The sequence below is a fragment of the Oncorhynchus tshawytscha genome, linkage group LG01 (genome assembly GCF_018296145.1).
Source record: "Oncorhynchus tshawytscha isolate Ot180627B linkage group LG01, Otsh_v2.0, whole genome shotgun sequence".
Lineage (NCBI taxonomy): Eukaryota > Metazoa > Chordata > Actinopteri > Salmoniformes > Salmonidae > Oncorhynchus > Oncorhynchus tshawytscha.
The window spans coordinates 41,792,585-41,812,761 of record NC_056429.1 but is presented as its reverse complement, the minus strand read 5'-3'; the positions used below and the strand labels follow the sequence as shown (position 1 = coordinate 41,812,761).

The following is a 20,177-nucleotide window of genomic DNA, read 5'->3' as shown; positions in this document are numbered from 1 at the left end:
AAGCTGTTCTGAAAGGCCCCAGAGTCTGTAACAACGCTAGGCAAGGAGCACCAAGGAGCGCTCCACACAGGTCAGAGACAAAGTTGTGAAGAAGTACAGATAAAATATCTGAAACTTTGAAAATCCCATGGAGAATCATTAAATCCATTATAAAAAAAATGGATGGAATGTGGCACCATAAAAAACCTGACAAGAGAGGGCCGCCCTCCAAAACTCACGGACCAGGCAAGGAGGGCATTAATCAGAAAAGCAACAAAGATAACCCTGAAGGAGCTGCAAACCTCCACAGAGGAGATTGGAGTATCTGTCTATAGGACGCCTTTACGCCATACACTCCACAGAGCTGGGCTTTACGGAAGAGTGGCCAGAAAAAAGCCATTGCTTAAAGAAAAAAATAATCAAACATGTTTGGTGTTCACCAAAAGGCATGTGGGAGACTCCCCAAACATATGGAAGAAGGTGCTCTGGTCAGATGAGACTAAAATTGAGCTTTTTGGCCATCAAGGAAAACGCTATGTCTGGCGCTAACCCAACACCTCTCATCCCCCAAGAACATCATCCCCACAGTGAAGCATGGTGGTGGCAGCATCATGCTGTGGGGATGTTTTTATCGGCAGGGACTGGGAAACTGGTCAGAATTGAAGGAATGATGGATGGCGATATATACAGGGAATTTCTTGAGGGAAACCAGTTTCAGTCTTCCAGAGATTTGAGACTGGGACTGAGGTTCACCTTCCATCAGGAAAATGACACTAAGCATACTGCTAAAGCAACTCGAGTGGTTTAAGGGGAAACATTTAAATGTCTTGGAATGGCCTAGTCAAAGCCCAGACCTCAATCCAATTGAGAATCTGTGGTATGACTTATAGATTGCTGTACACCAGCGGAACCTATCCAACTTGAAGGAGCTGGAGCAGTTTTGCCTTGAAGAATGGACAAAAATTCCAGTAGACGTGCCAAGCTTATAGAGACATACCCCAAGAGACTTGCAGCTGTAATTGCTGAAAAAGGTGGCTCTACAAATTATTGACTTTGGGGGGGTGAATCGTTATGCATGCTCAGGTTCAGTTTTTTGTCTTGTTTCTTGTTTGTTTCACAATAAAACATATTTTGCATCTTCAAAGTGGTAGGCATGTTGTGTAAATCAAATTATACAAACCCCCCCAAATCTATTTTAATTCCAGGTTGTAAGGCAACAAAATAGGAAACATTCCAAGGCGGGTGAATACTTTCGCAAGCCACTGTAAAAGGCACTCTTAATAGGCACTTACTTTAGTCATTTTTTAAAATGTAACCTCTTGAGATGGGAAAACTTGCTTTTTTATTAAGTTTAACCTGCATTTTATGACAGAATGTTAAAATGATGTGAAATCAAACTTTATATATTTTTGGGGGACGTGGGGGTTACACTTCTCAAAAGGCACCGAATTGGTGGAAGAACCCAACTGTCTGAGCCCTATTTGCAGAGGCATCATTCATCCTTCCACTCAGTGGCTCTCACTCTGTTTTTTTGTGAGAGCAGAGCATTATCATTTCCATGGGAAGATGAAAGGGGACAGGAGATGAGGGATCCAAGAAGAAGTGTTTAACCTTGAGGGCACGAAGCAGGCAGACAGAGGTAAACGGCTGGCACAGGAGAATCATGACCTAGTTTAACCGTCTGATGTTGTACATATACCTGAATAGCTGGAATGCTTCAAAGACCAGGGCTTCTTCTCTCCCTCGTTCTTCTCTTCCTCTCCATCTGTAAAATGACAGTCAAAATGCCCCTCTCTCCACCCATTAGTTTGGTTAGAAGTCAATACTACTACAGATCCAGATAATAGCACTAGTGTCTGTTCATTCCCCAGCTAACAGCCTCTCTCCTTGGGCTTGAGTGGGGCTGAGAGTAGCCCTGGCCTTACCCTGGCTCCAGAGGTACATTAGTTTTAACAGCCCAGGCAATTAGCTAGCTCCTTCTCCTGCTAATGGAAGAAGAAGTGACAATACAATTCCACTCTCTCCATACTCTGGTCTGTACTCTGCTATCCCCAGCCTAGCAACTCGCTTGGCCTGTCTTTGACTGTCTGGTGGTGGATTGCTAATGTATGTGTCAAAAGGGCAATCTGCAGTTCAAACAATAATAAAGGGGGCACCCCGCCACTGTTTTGGTAGACAGCTGAGGCCTGGGGCTGGAGGAAATGTAACCACTCTCAAATTCATAGCCAGAACTATGGATGCAAGGACTGACCATCCATGAGATTAAATTGATCGTTTTAACCATGTTTTGATGCTGTACAGTGTTGGTTTACACACTTCAGACTAAAAAACTTCAGACATTCATAAGTTATATATTCTTCCAGAATCAATGGGTACAGTGGTTCGTCCTTTAAAAGTTGCAGCGTACTGCAGCTCAGCTTGCGTGGTGCCACAGAATTCTATGGCACGTTATTTAAGTGCCAACCACCGGTACCATTAATGCGAGTTAGTGCTAGTTTGTCCACCAGAGGGCATCTTTGAGAAGCATTTGACAGCCTTCAAAAGTGGCTGTACTAGAGAATTTAAAACATTTTTTTGTAAGAACATAGTATATGGGACTCATATTATGGTGTTTCTATTCCAAGAAAAACAAAAAACCCTCTGGGTTTCTGTTAGGATGGAACGGAAAATATGGCGTTGTACAACGTGACGGTTGAGAGTAGGCTACAGTACTTGGCTATTTAGATAAAGAATCTCTGTCTTGTGTGGGTTCGCGGGAGACCGGGGTTCAATTCCCCAATGGGGAAGAAGGAGTAGGCTGTCCTTGTAAATAAGAATTTGTTCTTAACTGACTTGCCTAGAGCATAACTAAGAGCATAACATTTCTAATTGCAGTCTAACTGTCACGTTCGTCATAATGAGGAGACCAAGGCGCAGCGTGATAAGAATACATTATTATTTTATTACACATAGAACACTAAACAAACTAACAAAACAAACGTGAAGCTATAAGACACGAGTACTGACAGGCAACTACACATAGACAATAACCCACAAAACCAAAATGGAAATGGCAACCTAAATAGGATCCCCAATCAAAGACAACAATAAACAGCTGTCTCTGATTGGGATCCAATTCAGGTCACCATAGACCTACATATACCTAGACATACTAAAACCCCATATATATATACAAAACCCTAGACAGGACAAAAACACCTAGACAATACAAAAACTAAACCAAACACCCTTGTCACACCCTGACCTAACCAAAATAATAAAGAAAACAAAGATAACTAAGGTCAGGGCGTGACACTAACCAATACCCAAATGGAGATTCAGTGAAAATAAAAAATCTCATTGATTTATCATGCTTGTCTCAGAGCAGCGCGAAACAGTGATAAAATAGTTGTAGGCTATTGCTCCAAATCCTATTGCTTCCAGCTTCAATATGCTCTTTAAATAAATAAGACCTACACCACTTTTAAAATCACATTACTCAACACTAGTGAGACCCATGTCGCCTACGGTAAACCTACAGTATATCGAAAAATATGACCTGACTCTCCGTCAATAATTATATATAGAGAATTGGAGGATTCTAAATTAAAACCAAAAGCTGCCTCATGGGTCTCCCGGTGGCAGCCAGGACAGGTATCTGTAGCAACGCATTTTGCATTGCGATGCGGTGACTTAGACAGCTGCGCCATTGGGGAGACCCCATCCACAAAGTATCAAAATACAGAGAGGTGTTGGTAAAGGTATATTGTCCTGCTAATAGCCCATAATGGGCAGTTAGAGACACAGTTGTCAGTTAGAGACACAGTAGGACCCAAAAGCATAATCAGTGCTCCAACTGCCCCTTGCGCTGGTCTGGAGCAATGAAGTGGTGAAGCAGGGTACCGTACTAAACCGCAAATTACCTCTAAGTATCACAGCATAATCACAAAACTTTTAGTGGAACAACCACCATATATAACATTAATATAAAAGTCAAAAAATGGATGTTGCAAACTCAGATTGTCTTTTGATCCATTCCCATTTAGGAAAAGTGAAATGACTTTCCATCGATCACCTAATAAATTAACTGTGTATAGCTGCACCAAGGGGAAATTGGTCCTAGAAGCGAAGCAGGTGCCATCCAGCTGGGTTGTTGGACTCGATAAGATCAAGAGTGAGGGGAAAAGAGGACAGATTGGCCTCACTCTGTGGAAATATGAAGAAATGGGCCAGGCGGCACACCTTGGCTTGAAATACACAACTTTTCCTGTTGGACAAGAATCTATTTCACCAGCCAGGTAGTCAGTGTATATGCGACATCAAAGTTAGTTGCAGCATTCAGTCGCTGTGTTTATCTTCACCGAAAACGACAGTTTTGAGACAAATAAACGGTTAAATTATCTTTACGTGTTCCTCAAATTGCATGAATTAAACGAATCAAACGGCTGCGAGAAGAGAATATATATACATCGAGGAGTCTTCAGAGGACATGTAAAATGCACAGACGAGTGTAGGACATAAAAATGAGGGCATAAATGCGTGTCATTTTATAGGGGTTCATAAATAGCAAGAAGAAGAGGATACTGAGAGAAAGCAGGTTTCGGCTGGATGGGGGATTTTTTTTAACATTTCTTTTTAAACATAAAACCTCATCCCAAGCCACTGCGCACACAGATCCGAGAGCGTCCAGATTTACAGTCCAAGTCTCTCCCTTGTGTTTATAATCTTCGTGGAAAATGGAGAGGTGGCTGGAAAGCCACAATAGCAGCAGAAATGTCCCAAAACGGCACACAAAGGAAGAGTGTTTCATCTGCTTCTGGCATGGTGCTGGGGTCCAGGTTTAGATGGTAACATGTGTCTATTCATACACACAAAATAATAGGCGGCCATCTTTGATACACATGGGAGGTAAGGGTAAGGATGCCAACCCTACTGGGGAGGCATGTGTTTCAGAAACGTTCCAGAGTGTAATTGAGTGCCAAACATCTCCATTAAAACAGAGATGTCATGAGATCAAGATAGATGCTACACAAACAGAGGCTGCTGCTCACTACCTGCATTTCAACTGAATTGTGAAATAACACACAGGTTACGTGGCGGCTGGAAACAGGTTCACAATTAGTTTTCTTTTGGTAGTGGAAAACAAAACAGCCATTTTGCAAGGACATCTGTTTTTATTGTTGACAAGTAAATTCACCTGCATGGATGTTGGATCCAACTAAGCAATACCAAGGCCAATCAGTCATCCAGTAAAATGATTTTACTGGCAGTGCCTGTTTATACTCCCACCTGCCTGTCTGCCTGCCTAGCTCTGAAGTGCATTTCTCTCCCTCTCACCATCACTGCTCAGCCACTGTAGCAAAACGTGTCTCTCTTTCTATATAACTGCATGTGCACATCATAATGGCCCATTAAGAACAGACAGCTACCAGGGTTCTCACACTCAGCTCTCACTGATGCTAAGTTCCATTATTGTGCAACATTCATTCCAATTTAGAACTACAATATCACCTAGTAGTATAGGTCGTTATCAATAAAACGTCAAAATAAGATGCAGGGCGTACAATTTGCCTGCTGGGGGGCAAGGAGACCCCAGCTCCACTAAAACCATTGACAACTGTGTGCCGTTTACAAGGGATTGTTAAATAACTGTCATAACTATTTGGTTGTAATATCATCACCTCCTCGAAGAGCATAGTCAGAATTACAAATGTCCAATATTATCACGCCCTGACCTTAGTATTCTTTGTTTTCTTTATTATTTTGGTTAGGTCAGGGTGTGACATGGGTGATTATATGTTTTTGTCCTGTCTAGGGCTTTTGTATGTTTATGGGGTTGTGACCAGTCTAGGGGTTTTGTATGTCTATGGTTGCCCAGATTGGTTCTCAATTAGAGGCAGCTGTTTATTGTTGTTGTCTCTGATTGGGAACCATATTTAGGCAGCCATATTTCTTGAGTATTTCGTGGGTGATTATCTATGTCTAATGGATGTTGCATGTTTGCGCTCAGTGTTGATAGCGGTCACATTTGTGTTCTTATTTTGTTTGTTTAGTGTACTTCGTGTTATTTTGTCTTATGTATTCACATCACGCTGCGCTTTGGTCCTCCGATCCTTACTACTCCTTCTCGTCAGAAGGAGACAGCTGTGACAGAATCACCCACCACCAAAGGACCAAGCAGCGTGGTAACGGGCAGCAGCAGCCATCTCAGGACTCCTGGACATGGGAGGAGATTCTGGACGGCAAGGGACAGCTGTGACAAATATTTTCACATTTTATTGATAATGATCTATACATGAACCCAGTAGATGTAACCAAACAGGAATAGATCACTGGAACACCAGAACACTATAATAATAGTTTATATAACTGCTTCTTAACACAGCGCGCATCCAACCCGGAAGCCAGCCGCACCAATGTGTCGGAGGAAACACCATGCACCTGGCAACCTTGGTTAGCGCACACTGAGCCCGACTCACCACAGGAGTCGCTGGTGCGCGATGAGACAAGGATATCCCTACCGGCCAAGCCCTCCCTAACCCGGACGACGCTAGGCCAATTGTGCATTGCACCACGGACCTCCCGGTCGCGGCCGGTTACAACAGAGCCTGGGTGCGAACCCAAAGTCTCTGGTGGCACAGCTGGCACTGCAGTACAGCGCCCTTCACCACTGCGCCACCCGGGAGGCCGAGCCACACTATCTGATGTGACTCCTGTGAATAGACTATGTGGCAGTAGTTTGTTAAGAGATGCTAATTGGTGCTGATCCCAGACATTTAATATACCTTTGTGCATGGTGAAGTTATTAATTACCCTTTGGATGGTGTATCAATACACCCAATCACTACAAAGATACAGGTGTCCTTCCTAAATCAGTGGCTGGATAGGAAGGAAACCGCTCAGGGATTTTACCATGAGGCCAATGGTGACTTTAAAACAATTACAGTTTGATGGCTGTGACAGGAAAAAACTGAGGATGGATCAACAACATTGTAATACTCCACAATACTAACCCAATTGACAGAATGAAAATAAGGAAGCCTGTGCAGAATAAAAAATATTCCAAAACATGCAATGTTTGCAATAAGGCACTAAAGTAAAACTGCAAAAAATGTGGCAAAGAAATTAACTGTATATCCTGAATACAAAGCGTTATGTTGTGGGACAAATCCATGGTGGTGGCTACATCATGTTATGGGTATGCTTGTCATTGGCAAAGACTAGGGAGTTTTTTGGGATAAAAATAAACGGAATAGAGCTTACCACAGGCAAAATCCTAGAGGAAAACCTGGTTCAGTCTGCTTTCCAACAGACACAGAGAAAAATTCATGTTTCAGCAGGACAATAACCTAAAACAATATACAATACAAATATACACTGGAGTTGCTTACCAAGACGACACTGAATGTTCCTGAGTGGCCTAGTTAAAACTTTGACTTAAATCGTCTTGACAATCTATGGACAGTTTTGAAAATGGATGGCTAGCAATGATCAACAACCAACTTGACAGAGCTTGAAGAATAAAAAAAATGTAAAAAATGAATAATGTGCAAATATTATATAATATATATAATATATAATATATAATATACAACCCAGGTGTGCAAAGCTCTTAGAGACTTACCCAGAAAGACTCCCAGCTATAATCCCTGCCAAAGGTGATCATCACAAGGGGCAACACTTATGTAATTAAGATATAGTATATTGGTGTTATATTTGTAATATATTTTTTACAAACATTTTTAATTTTTCTTCCACTTTGACAGAGTATTTTGTGTAGATCATTGACAAAATCTTTCAATGAAATCCATTTGAATCCATTTTAGAACATAACAAAATGTGGAAAAAGTCCAAGGGCTTGAAAACTTTCTGAAGTCACTGTATATTCCCCCAAAAATGTTTTGTTATTACATTATCATTTTTATAAAAATGTTCTACAAAAATAAGAAGTGGAAGTATTAATGGTATTATAAGCTATTTTACATTACTATTAACAATGCAAATGGTTTATAACAATTAGAAGAAGAAGAAGAATTTGTTGCATTTACTGCTAAAATGGACTAAATGTGACCGGCAAGATATTTTATGTTAAAGAAATTTCGCGACTCCTGGAAATGGTGGTCCTAATATTGTGTATAATAATAGGCATTTCAACTGTTACATTTACTGATAAAACGGACTCTAAATTTGTCCACCAAGATATTTTATGCTAAAAATTCAAGAGCTTTTGACGGTGGTTTGGGGGTCCTCAGAACGGAAAATGTTGGGAACCGCTGCTTTAGACAGTGAGGTATGTTTTGTGTGTGTGGTGTGTGTGTGTGTCAGGGGAATGTTTAGGTGCACCAGAAGGTGATGGGGTGTTCTGCCTGTGTGGCCAGACCTCATTCCAGGTCAACTCAAAAATATCTGAAGGTTAAAGTTATATAGAGAACAAGACACACCCACATGCGCACACAAAGTCAAAGAACACACCTCATAAAGATTCTCAGGTTAGCAGGTGGAAGTTACTGGTTCATGGGCCAGTCTGGTTCCTGTCTAACAGCTTCCTCCATCAACTTAAAATGAAACATCCCTTTATATGCAGATCTCTCTGTGTCTGAGTGTGCTTATCTCCAGCAGGCAGTGTGTGGTATATGCTTAGCCCATTACCTTCACAATGAACCCTGATTAGTCTGCCTGGCGCCTCTCCTCCTCCTCTCCTCTACACCTGCAAGTAATGATCATACAGCCAACAGGGATTCATCAACCACTGTCATAATTGCAGTGCAGTGGTTGTATTTATCTTGCTAGCGAACATACTAACTTACAGTACTAGTCAAAAGTTTGGACACACCTACTCATTCAAGGTTTTTTCTTTATTTTTGCTATTTTCTACATTGTAGAATAATAGTGAAGACATCAAATATATGAAATAACACATATGGAATCATGTATTAACCAAAAAAGTGTTATACAAATCAAAATAGATGTTATATTTGAGATTCTTCGAATTAGCCAGCCTTTGTCTTGATGACAGCTTTGCAGACTCTTGGCATTCTCTCAATCAGCTTCATGAGGAATGCTTTTCCAACAGTCTTGAAGGAGTTCCCACATATGCTGAGCACTTGTTGGTTGCTTTTCCTTCACTTTGGGTTTCAACTCATCCCAAACCATCTCAATTGTGTTGAGGTTGGGTGATTGTGGAGGCCAGGTCATCTTATGCAGCACTCCATCACTATCCTCCTTGGTCAAATAGCCCTTACACGGCTTGGGTATTTGTCCTGTTGAAAAACAAATGATAGTCCCACTAAGCACAAACCAGGGGATGTTGTATCACTGCAGAATGCTGTGGTAGCAGCGGAGTCCCGAGTGGCGCAGTGGTCTAGGGCACTGCATTGCAGTGCAAGCTGTGCCACTGGAGATTCTGGATTCAAGTCCAGGTTCTGTCACAGCCGGCCGCAACCGGGAGACTCATGGGGAGGCGCACAATTGGCACAGCGTCATCCGGGTTAGGGGAGGGTTTGGCCGGCAGGGATGTCCTTTTCCCATTGCACGCTGACACGGTTGCTAGCTGTACAATGTTTTCTCTGACACATTGGTGTGGCTGGCTTCCGGGTTAAGTGGAAATTGTGTCAAGAAGCAGTGCGGCTTGGTTGGGTTGGGTTGGGTTGTGTTTCAGAGGACGCACGGCTCTCGACTTTCGCCTCTCCCGTGTCCGTACGGGAGTTGCAGCGACGAGACAAGACTGTAACTACCAATTGGATACCACGAAATGGGGGAGAAAAAGGGGTAAGAAATAAATAAATAAAGAATTCTGTGGTAGCCATGCTGGTTAAGTTTGCCTTGAATTCAAAATAAATCACTGACAGTGTCACCAGTAAAGCACCCCCACACCATCATACCTCCTCCATGCTTCACGGTGGGAACCACACATGCAGAGATCATCCGTTCACCTACTCTGACATGGCGGTTGGAACCAAAAATCTCAAATTTGGACACATCAGACCATAGGAATGATTTCCAATGGTGTAATTTCCATTACTTGTGCAAGTCAAGCAAGTCTCTTCTTGTTATTGGTGTCGTGGTTTCTTTGCAGCAATTCGACTATGAAGGCCTGATTCACGCAGTCTCCTCTGAACAGTTGATGTTGAGATGTGTCTGTTACTTGAACTTTGTGAAGCATTTATTTGGACTGCAATTTCTGAGGCTGATAATGCTAATGAACGTATCATCTGCAGCAGAGGTAACTCTTTTTTTTCCTTTCCTGCGGCAGTCCTCATGAGAGCCAGTTTCATCATAGTGCTTGAAGGTTTTTGTGACTGCACTTGAAGAAACTTTCAAAGTTCTTTACATTTTTCAGATTGACTGACCTTCATGTCTTAAAGTATTGATGGACTGTCATTTCTCTTTGCTTATTTGAGCTGTTCTTGCCATAATATGGACTTGGTATTTTACCAAATAGGGCTATATTCTGTATACCACCCCTACCTTGTCACAACACAACTAATTGGCTCAAATGCATGAAGGAAAGAAATTCCACAAATTAACTTTTAACAAGGTTAATTGAAATGCATTCCAGGTGACTACCTCCTGAAGCTGGTTGAGAGAATGCCAAGAGTGTGCAAAGCTGTCATCAGGGCAAATGGTACGCTACTTTGAAGAATCACAAATATAACACCTACTTTGATTTGTTTAACTTTTTTGGTTTCTACATGATTCCATGTGTTATTTCGTAGTGTTGATGTCTTCACTATTATTCTACAATGTAGAAAATAGTAAAAATAAAGAAAAACCCTGGAATGAGTAGGTGTGTCCAAACTTTTGACTGGTACTGTACAACACCCAAATGGGATGGCTAGTTGTCAAACTCGAGCATGCACTGGTGAGATAGATAGGAGGACTTTGCTAACCGCTATCTCAGCATATCAGTTTCAGTTTCACATAAAACACACGGTTGCTATCGTTGTTATATTCACCTGATTTTAATTGACTGTGACTGGAGGTGTGGGAATTGGCTGGTTTTGTAGGTTCAAGAAGGAAACGGGGAGAATGAGTGAAGGAACGCGGGTCGTGAATGTGCCTCACCACCGGGACTCTAGAACTTAATCCATTCTTATTCCACTTCTCCCCCTCCCAAGCACATCGGAGGAAGGGAGAGTGTTTTGGAACACCAAGTACAGTACTGTACCGAACACTTCAGATTTGTGAGCCCTCTTATGCCTGCTTGTCAACACTACGCAGGTTTCACTGACCCAGGTTTATTCTACAAAGCAATGTTGCAAAAAACAACAGCATTGCGACGTGTAATGGAAACATTTCTATGTATTTGACAGGGCTGGATTTCAAACTTTCTTTATTGCAACAAATTATTATGTTATGTCATCAAGTAACTATAAAGCTCCACTTAACTTTTAATTGGAAATGCCTACTGCATGCTAAATCTATTTTTCATGCCTGAATTGCTTCGCCTTGCTTTTCTAGCTGGCTGGGTGCAAGTTTCACCATTCAGTTACTTCAGATCTACAGGAGTGCAATTTTCACCGTAGCACGGACCGTGGCAATATGTTAACTCATGATACTTATTAGAAAATATTAGTAAATTCTTGCATTCTATCCATGCTGGCTTTTGTGGGCTTCCTGAGACAAGAAACACATAGTTTGGAGGGTATACAGGCTATTGCTAATTTATGAATGAGCAATTTGCCTATATAGATGGAAACACCATTTTTATACGACAGGTTTTGGTGTGATGTCATTACATCCAGCTGTTTTTATCAGTTCAATGGAAACACACTGTAGCAGGCAATTGTCGCATCTATTTTCTATTAAACACTTTCTAAATGTCAACAAAAATCACTGGACAAGTTCATGGAAACGTAAACAGTGATAGAAGTGTTGTTTGGGCACTACGACTCCCTCTGCAAACTAAGCCCTCCGTGTTCCTCCAGCAAACATCTGCGCCCCATAGTACACAGTGTCCAGCATACGTAATGCGCCACAGGGGCATACATGTACAAGATATCACCATAATCAATTACAGGCACAAAAGTAGCATAAACATGCATCTTTCTTGCTTCAAAAGAAAAACATTACTTATTACGAAAATTTGAGCCTAAGCTTTTTCATAAGACCTTCGATGTGGGGTTTAAAGGTGAGACACTCATCTAGCAAAAAACCCAAGTACTTGTAAGTTTCTACTCATTCTATTTGCTTGTACGGCATAGTGACTATACGTGGAAGAGTGAGGTTTTATCTTAGATTTCAGGAAAACCATCAACCATTTATCTTTTCAGCATTTAAAAGCAACTTCAGCTGATAGAGCTGAGTCTGGACAACAGTAAAAGCAGACTGGAGTTCTTCACAGGCCTTTAATAAGTAACTGTCATCAGCATAAAAATGGTAACTAGCATTCGACACATTTCTACCAACATTATTAATATAGATAGTAAACAGCAGTGGTCCAAGAACAGAGCCATGTGGCACCCCCTTCTGGACAGTTAACATATCAGACAAATTGCCATAAAACTGGGCACACTGAGTTCTATCTGACAGGTAGTGTTTGAACAATGAGACTGCCTGATCAGATAATATAACCAGTGACAAAAGCCCAAAGACCAAAACTACTGCAGCTCGATTTCTCACGCATCCCATTCAGTCCCGGCAGATTCTCCGGTCTACACGCAGAATCTGCCCTCGGGAGATTACACTACATGAGCCCACACCACACAACACCACACTACACTACAGCAATCCTAACAGGCCAAACACACAGAGCTAAAACAGAGCTCCCCAGCCCTGTAAAAACCTTAATCAAAGCCTGCCAAATAGAAGATAAGTGTTGCGTTTGCTTGCTTGCTCACACGGAGTCAGGATACAGTTAGACCAGAGCTTGTCCTCTTTGGGAAGAGTGTTGCGTTTGCTCATCTGGATCCTGAATAAAACATCCAAACAAATCCAGCTGCCTGCGAGTCATGACACGTATACTCAGACACACATTCACACTCAGACAAGTGCACACACAAACACACACACGCACACACGTATACCCAATCTTTCGCAAAAACACATACCCATCATCTTCGCAAACACAAATGCTACTGTACATTCATTTCAGCAGAAGCAACACCTGAGTTTGGTTAGGGACTACTTCAGTGAGAGAAACATTGCGACACAATTACGCTAATTCAGGATAGCATCTTTGAGGCAGGCTGTGCCTCTGGAGCACATTGGAACATATTGGAGCACACAGAGGCTGTGTCACAACATGTTCACTTCTCAGGACTCTGGTCTGGTGGAAGTGCAGAAATACCCGGAAGCCCAATTCGCACTTTGGTCCATGGTGACTCATTTTATAACAGGGACGTTCCAATTGATTTCAATCACATTTTCACAGCACCCCTTTTGATTTGAACTAAACCTTCCATACATACAGTTGAAGTCGGAAGTTTACATACACTTAGGATGGAGTCATTAAAACTCATTTTTCAACCACTCCACAAATTTCTTGTTAACAAACTATAGTTTTGGCAAGTCAGTTAGGACATCTACAAGTAATTTTTCCAACAATTGTTTACAGACAGATTATTTAACTTATAACTCACTGCATCACAATTCCAGTGGGTCAGAAGTTTGCATACACTAAGTTGACTGTGACTTTAAACAGCTTGGAAAATTCTAGAAAATGATGTCATGGCTTTCAAAGCTTCTGATAGGCTAATTGACATCATTTGAGTCAATTGGAGGTGTACCTGTGGATGTATTTCATGGCCTACCTTCAAACTCAGTGCCTCTTTGCTTGACATCATGCTTGAAATCAGCCAAGTCCTCAGAAAAAAAATTGTAGACCTCCACAAGTCTGGTTCATCTTTGGGAGCAATTTACAAACGGCTGAAAGTACCACGTTCATCTATACAAACAATAGTACGCAAGTATAAACACCATGGGACCACGCTGTCTCCTAGAGATTAATGTATTTTGGTCAATTGCAAATCAATACACGAACAACAGCAAAGAACCTTGTGAAGATGCTGGAGAAACAGGTACAAAAGTATCTATATCCACAGTAAAACAAGTCCTATATCGACATAACCTGAAAGGCCGCTCAGCAAGGAAGAAGCCACTGCTCATAAACCGCCATAAAAAAAGCCAGACTACGGTTTGCAACTACACATGGGGACAAAGATCGCACTTTTTGGAGAAATGTCCTCTGGTCTGATGAAACAAAAATAGAACTGTTAGGACATAATGACCATCATTATGTTTGGAGGAAAAGGGGGGAGGCTTGCAAGCCGAAGAACACCATCCTAACCATGAAGAACGGGGCAGTTGTGGGGGTGCTTTGCTGCAGGAGGGACTGGTGCACTTCACAAAATAGATGGCATCATGAGCCAGGAAATGTATGTGGATATATTGAAGCAACATCTCAAGACATCAGTCAGGAAGTTACAGTTTGGTCTTAAATTGGTCTTCCAAATGGACAATGATCCCAAGCATACTTCCAAAGTTTTGGCAAAATAGCTCAAGGACAACAAAGTCAAGGTATTGGAGTTGCCATCACAAAGCCCTGACCTCAATCCCATAGAAACTTTGTGGGCAGAACTGAAAAAGTGTGTGCGAGCAAGGAGGCCAACAAACCTGACTCAGTTACACCAGATCTGTCAGGAGGAATGGGCCAACATTCACCCAACTTATTGTGGGAAGCTTGTGGAAGGCTACCCTAAACATTTGACCCAATTTAAACAATTTAAAGGCAACGATACCAAATACTAATTGAGTGTATGTAAACTTCTGACCCATTGGGAATGAGATGAAAGAAATAAAAGCTGAAATAAATCATTCTCTCTACTATTATTCTGACATTTCACATTCTTAAAATAAAGTGGTGGTCCTAACTGACCTAAGAAAGGGAATATTTACTTGGATTAAATATCAGTTATTGTGGAAAAACTAACATTTAAAAGTATTTGACTAAGGTGTATGTAAACTTCCAACTTCAACTGTATTTGGTAGAAAATTCTCTGTGCTACACCAAACAGTACCTATCCTGTAACAGCTAATGGAGCATCACTTTAGCCCATTAAAATCGTCTAGCTAAATTCAGTACAGTAGAGTATTTTACATTATTCTGTACTCTCGTGTGTTCTCCTGTACTGAACTATACTCTACTGTACTTTTCTTTACTGTACTGTATTGTACTCTACTGTACTCTACTCTACTGCAACTGTGATTTAGTAACAGAGTGACGCATTTTTATAACTTAATAGTTCATTAAAAAAAATGTATCATTGAACTTTCATAATCCTCCCACCTCATGAGGGAGAGAAACTAGAAAATATCTTAAAGATATAATAATAGTATTTCTTGAACTTATAGAAGGCAAATAATTTCTGCAAAACTAAATAGAAATCTTGATATTAGTTGGCAGGGGCCTTCACTTCAACATTATTGTGTTAATGTGTATGGATGTATGGGCTCCCAAGTGGTGCAGCGGTCTAAGGCACTGCATCTCAGTGCAAGAGGCTTCACTACAAAATCCAGGCTACATCACATCTGGCCGTGATTGGGAGCCCCATAGGGCGGCACACAATTGTCCCAGTGTCACCTGGGTTTGGCCGGGGGTAGGCTGTCATTGTAAATAAGAATCTGTTCTTAACTGACTTGCCTAGTTAAATAAAGGTTACCTTTAAAAAAAGATTTTAATGTATTTCTAATAGCGTAAGACTTTTGCTAGTAGGTCTCACAAGCATTTTTCTACACTCGCATAAGATCTGCTAACCATGTGTATGTGACCAATAAAATTTGATTGGATTTTGAACTCCCTTTTCCATCTCTGTGAGGGCATTTCCATTGAAAAGGGAACATGAGCACCAACATATGAGGTTCATACATAGAAGCATATCAAGAGTGTATATTTGAAAAGGGTACAGTCAGATACATTTTTCAACCATTTTCCTTAAAAATTAGGCAAAAGTAAAGGTTTTGATTTCTGGATAAACAGATGGAAAAGGGGTCTTAGAAAACATCTACCAGAGAAAGTCTTAAACAGTGTCAGAAATAAATCATAACACAAAGTTGATGTAAAGACCCATGCCAATTAATCTCAACACTTACTGTATATTTAGTTTTGGAGAAATTGTTAACCTTCTCTAAGTTTAAGAAATATTGCCTTCCGTTAGCAAAAACCCCCAAACTGTATCTTTAATTTATTTTCCAATTTCTCTCCCTCATGAGGGAAGGATTATGACAGTTCACAGAAGTAACCTACCAATTAGTTGCAGTGATTTTTCTGATATCAATTTTGTTCATTAAGTGATTACAATTCGTACCAAACAAATCTGTAATGGAATTACTGCAACTGAATTGGCTACAATGGACAATCATAATGGTCACAAACCCCAGTTGGGTCACCTGCTACAGTACTTCCACTGGCATACTGTCATGTTCAGCAACCCCTCCTCCTCTCTCTCCCTCTCTTTCTCACTCTCCAGTTTATGTCACCTCTACCAGCTCTTATTGACACCTACCTATAAGCCCCCTCTCTTGTAATGTACTGTAGTCAGCAGCCTCACATACTTAGCACTGACCGACTGACACCGGAAATTGATAGACATTGGAAAGTTGTTGAAAGTTGGTCAGTCCACTCTGGCCTTGATGTTAACATCCACAGACGGACCAGATTGGACCAAATCTGAACTTATCATAGACATATGTTTCACACGTTTGGATACCACAGTATACTACAGTACAGTGAGTAGAGCACAGTAGAGTACAGTACAATACAGTACAGTAATATACAGTGAGTAGAGCACAGTACAGTCCAATACAATACAGTTATACTGTACAGTACAGTAAAGAAAAGTATAGTACAGTATATTGGAATGTACTCTACTGAACACTATTCCGCTGTGTAGTATTGTACTGCATTGTACTCTACTGTGCTATGGGGCGTTGTGACGTCCAAACATGAGGAAAATGACATTCATATCCAGAATTATGCATTTTTTTGTATGACAGATCAGAGACCCATGATGTAATTCCATCACCATAATTCTGTTACCTGGTGTAAATCCACTTCATTTACTGTAGTTCAATAACCAAAATAGATATTTTCAAACTCAAGTTCCATCTCATAGCTAACACCCCATTATTTCTGCAGACAAAATGGTCACATAAAAACCTGAGAGATTTTACAGTTATTCCGTTACCAAAGTTTGTATCTGCAGTTTTTGTAAAAATGTCCTGTGGAAATTGTTAAAAGCAGTCCTTGTGCATAGAGTTGTATGATTTGTTCAACTTTGAAGCCAATGGTTTTTGTTTGGCATACATTTAATGTAAAAAAATAACTGAGTCAAAGCGTAGTTCTGTTAATGTGGAATTGCCCATGACCAGAAATCAAAATCTTTGCTTATTTGTAATTTCTAGGATGTAAAATGGTTTGAAAAAAAAAATATATATATATATATGCCTTAATTTCTCAAAAATGTAGGTTGTTAGCTTTCATTTGACACAAAATTTCATATACTCCTATAGACTTCACATGTTGGTGCTCATGGGTCCTTTTACATGGAAATGACTTCTTGCAAAATGGGTCAACTTTATGCACCTCTATCTCCTGAATGTTTTGGTATTAAGGTCCAAAAAGTCACTGTCTGACCACTTCTACCATGGGCAAACATGTATGGAAGATTTTGTTCAAATCAAAAGGGGTTCAGTCAGAAAGTGATTGAAATCATATGGAACGACCCTGCTGTGTCTCAATTGATGGTGGGCACAACACATACACTTCAGATTATGTAAATGAGGGTTTAACCAACAGCATATGCACACACAAAAAAACTTTATAATTGACGTTAGAGTTAAGTAAAATTATAATAATCAAGAAATTATTAAATAGTTTGACAACCCTGTTTGTAAGCTTTTTCATGATGTCAAACTCAACCTTTAATCTTTTCCAGTGATGAAGACATGGATGTCTCATGTTATGATTGGGTATGCAAAACGGGTCAACTTTGAGCACCTCCAACAACAAAAAGATGCTTTCTGACCACTTCTACCGTGGGAAAATCTGTATGGAAAGCTATGTTCAAATCAAAAGTGGTGCGTTCAAAAAGTGATTGAAATCAAATGGAATGACCCAACAGACAGGCTACCATTCAGTCAGTGTTACTGTACACCTCTGGTCCAGCATCAGAATAAAACCCTAGCGGAATAGATTACCTGACCAACAGTAAAGCAAAGCACCATTAAATTGCATTTAACAGTTCATAACAGATAGCTCAAACATTTACCAGTCTCCATGTTTCTGAATGGAGTGGTCTTGGCATGCCCTAGCCCCAGTCCCAACACTCACCTCCTGCTGCAGTGGCCCCTGGAGGCTGGGGCCCGGGCCCGACACTGCTCTGTGTTCCCCCAGGGGTTGGGGGTACGGGCCTGGGCCAGGGCTTGACCACAGGCAGCACCTGCCTCACCACCCCTGCATACTCCACAAACGTCCCAGGAAAGTCGCCCTTCTCCTTGGTCCGCTCGTTGGTGCCGTGCAGCCATCCCTTGGGGCTGCGCTCGTCCCCTTCCTGGTAGTCCTTTAGGGAGGCTTTCAGGACCGTCAGGACGTCCCCCGGCTGGAGGCTGATGTCATCACCACGTTCCCGTTTGTACTCAAAGAGCGCACGGTACTGGAAGCTGCTGTCGGAGGCTGTCATGGCCACAGTCATAGGCTCATAGATAGGTCCTCAGGCAGGCTCCAACTGAGATCTCCTGTGCCACTCACTCACGTCTGCTGTTTTTACTTTGCACACTTCAATCCAATGCCTCAGCGAGGCCTAATACTTTAGCACTCCCCTCTGTAGTCTAGTCATTTAGAAGCCCTTGGGTTGAAGGGAAGATCAAAGAGTCAACATTGGAAGGATCCCTTCAGCATCAGGTGAGAAACTGCACCATACACTGAGAAGAAACCAGACAGTTGTCCTTGGTTAGGTCCACCTCTAAAGCTCCACCCCTCTTGTCTGTCTAATAGTGTCAGCACGATGAACACACAACACGGGAATCTGGCTCCCTCCTGTACCGGAATAATATTAATCCACTGCAGAGCTGACAGGCCGAGGCATCCAGTCCAGCATACTCTCAGACAGCCCTCTCTCTCCCAGCCAGCCTTACCTGGAAACGTCATCAAAGTTACATGATCATTAGACTCATTATTATGACATGAAATATGTTGATATAGTGATCAAACATGTAGTACTATTATCACTATGTCATTATTTGAATCACTATTGTAGGAAGCAATATAAGGATGATTTATAGTTAAACTTAATACAGAATGCAGGCCTACAGATATAAGAAAAATCGAACATTATTTAAATATATGGGTTCCATAGTATCTGGCTAATATTGTACATTACATTTCATATTACAATATTAAATGAAGGCATGGAAACATATCACTTACAAAACGTGACTTGGCGAATAGGAACTTCAGAGCAGCATGCTGAAACTCGAGTGGTAGCCTACTCTGCGAAAATGCAGAACAAACTTGCCTCTCTTTCGATGCTCTTGCCTTCTATCCGTGCCTTTTATTCGTTATCCAATTTGTGCGACTTGTTTATTAAAATACAGGATATAAAAGCAGACGTCCATATGGTCCGATATAATGACGCTTGCCTGGTCCAGACCTCAAGCCAGACCTAGGGAGTAGAGCAGCGCGTGTTGATGTCAGAGACCACACCCCCGGCGTCTGCAAATTATTCTAGTAGAGAATGCACACTACTGCAGTAGACAATATGCTACATGACCTGGTTTACTGCTCATAATAGAAACCCTATTTTTTCTTCTTTTTTTACCGTTACTGTTGTAGTCTACTCACGTGCGCAATGAGTAGAGGGTTCAAATCGAGACGGGCGGTCAGTGTAAGCAGCTAGGCTAGGATAGTATTTCATGGAGCTCCGTCAGAATGATAATACATTATTTAACACTTGTTTTACCTGAACTGCGCAACTCTTGAAAAAAATATATAAATCTCACATGAATTACATTTAGAGGGAAAATAATGATGATATTGCGGATGGTATGGCAGCAGTGCTTCTATCCTAATTTCTCCCCACCAGGACCGTTATCTAACCGTTCCATTGCCAGGGGTAAACTGCGACCGTCATGGGTGCACATTTTCTGTGTAGTTTATTTGTGAACATAATTTGCGTGGAAGAAAGTTTTACACAATGTCAGCAACAGGCAGCAGCCACTAGTTA

General features: G+C 41.3%; 1 protein-coding gene across 1 annotated transcript in view; it reads right to left on the bottom strand.

Moving 5' to 3' along the window:
• LOC112250872 (phosphatidylinositol 3-kinase regulatory subunit gamma) overlaps window positions 1-19,599 on the bottom strand; it is a 293,219-nt gene extending 273,620 nt beyond the window's left edge. Inside the window, exons 1-2 of the mRNA XM_042321581.1 lie at window positions 19,382-19,599; window positions 18,287-19,089 (exon numbers count right to left, since the gene is read on the bottom strand). Coding sequence (XP_042177515.1) covers window positions 18,287-18,647 — 361 coding nt within the window. The 5' untranslated portion in view covers window positions 18,648-19,089; window positions 19,382-19,599. The remainder of the gene's footprint in view (window positions 1-18,286; window positions 19,090-19,381) is intronic.
• Window positions 19,600-20,177: the final 578 nt, after the last annotated feature.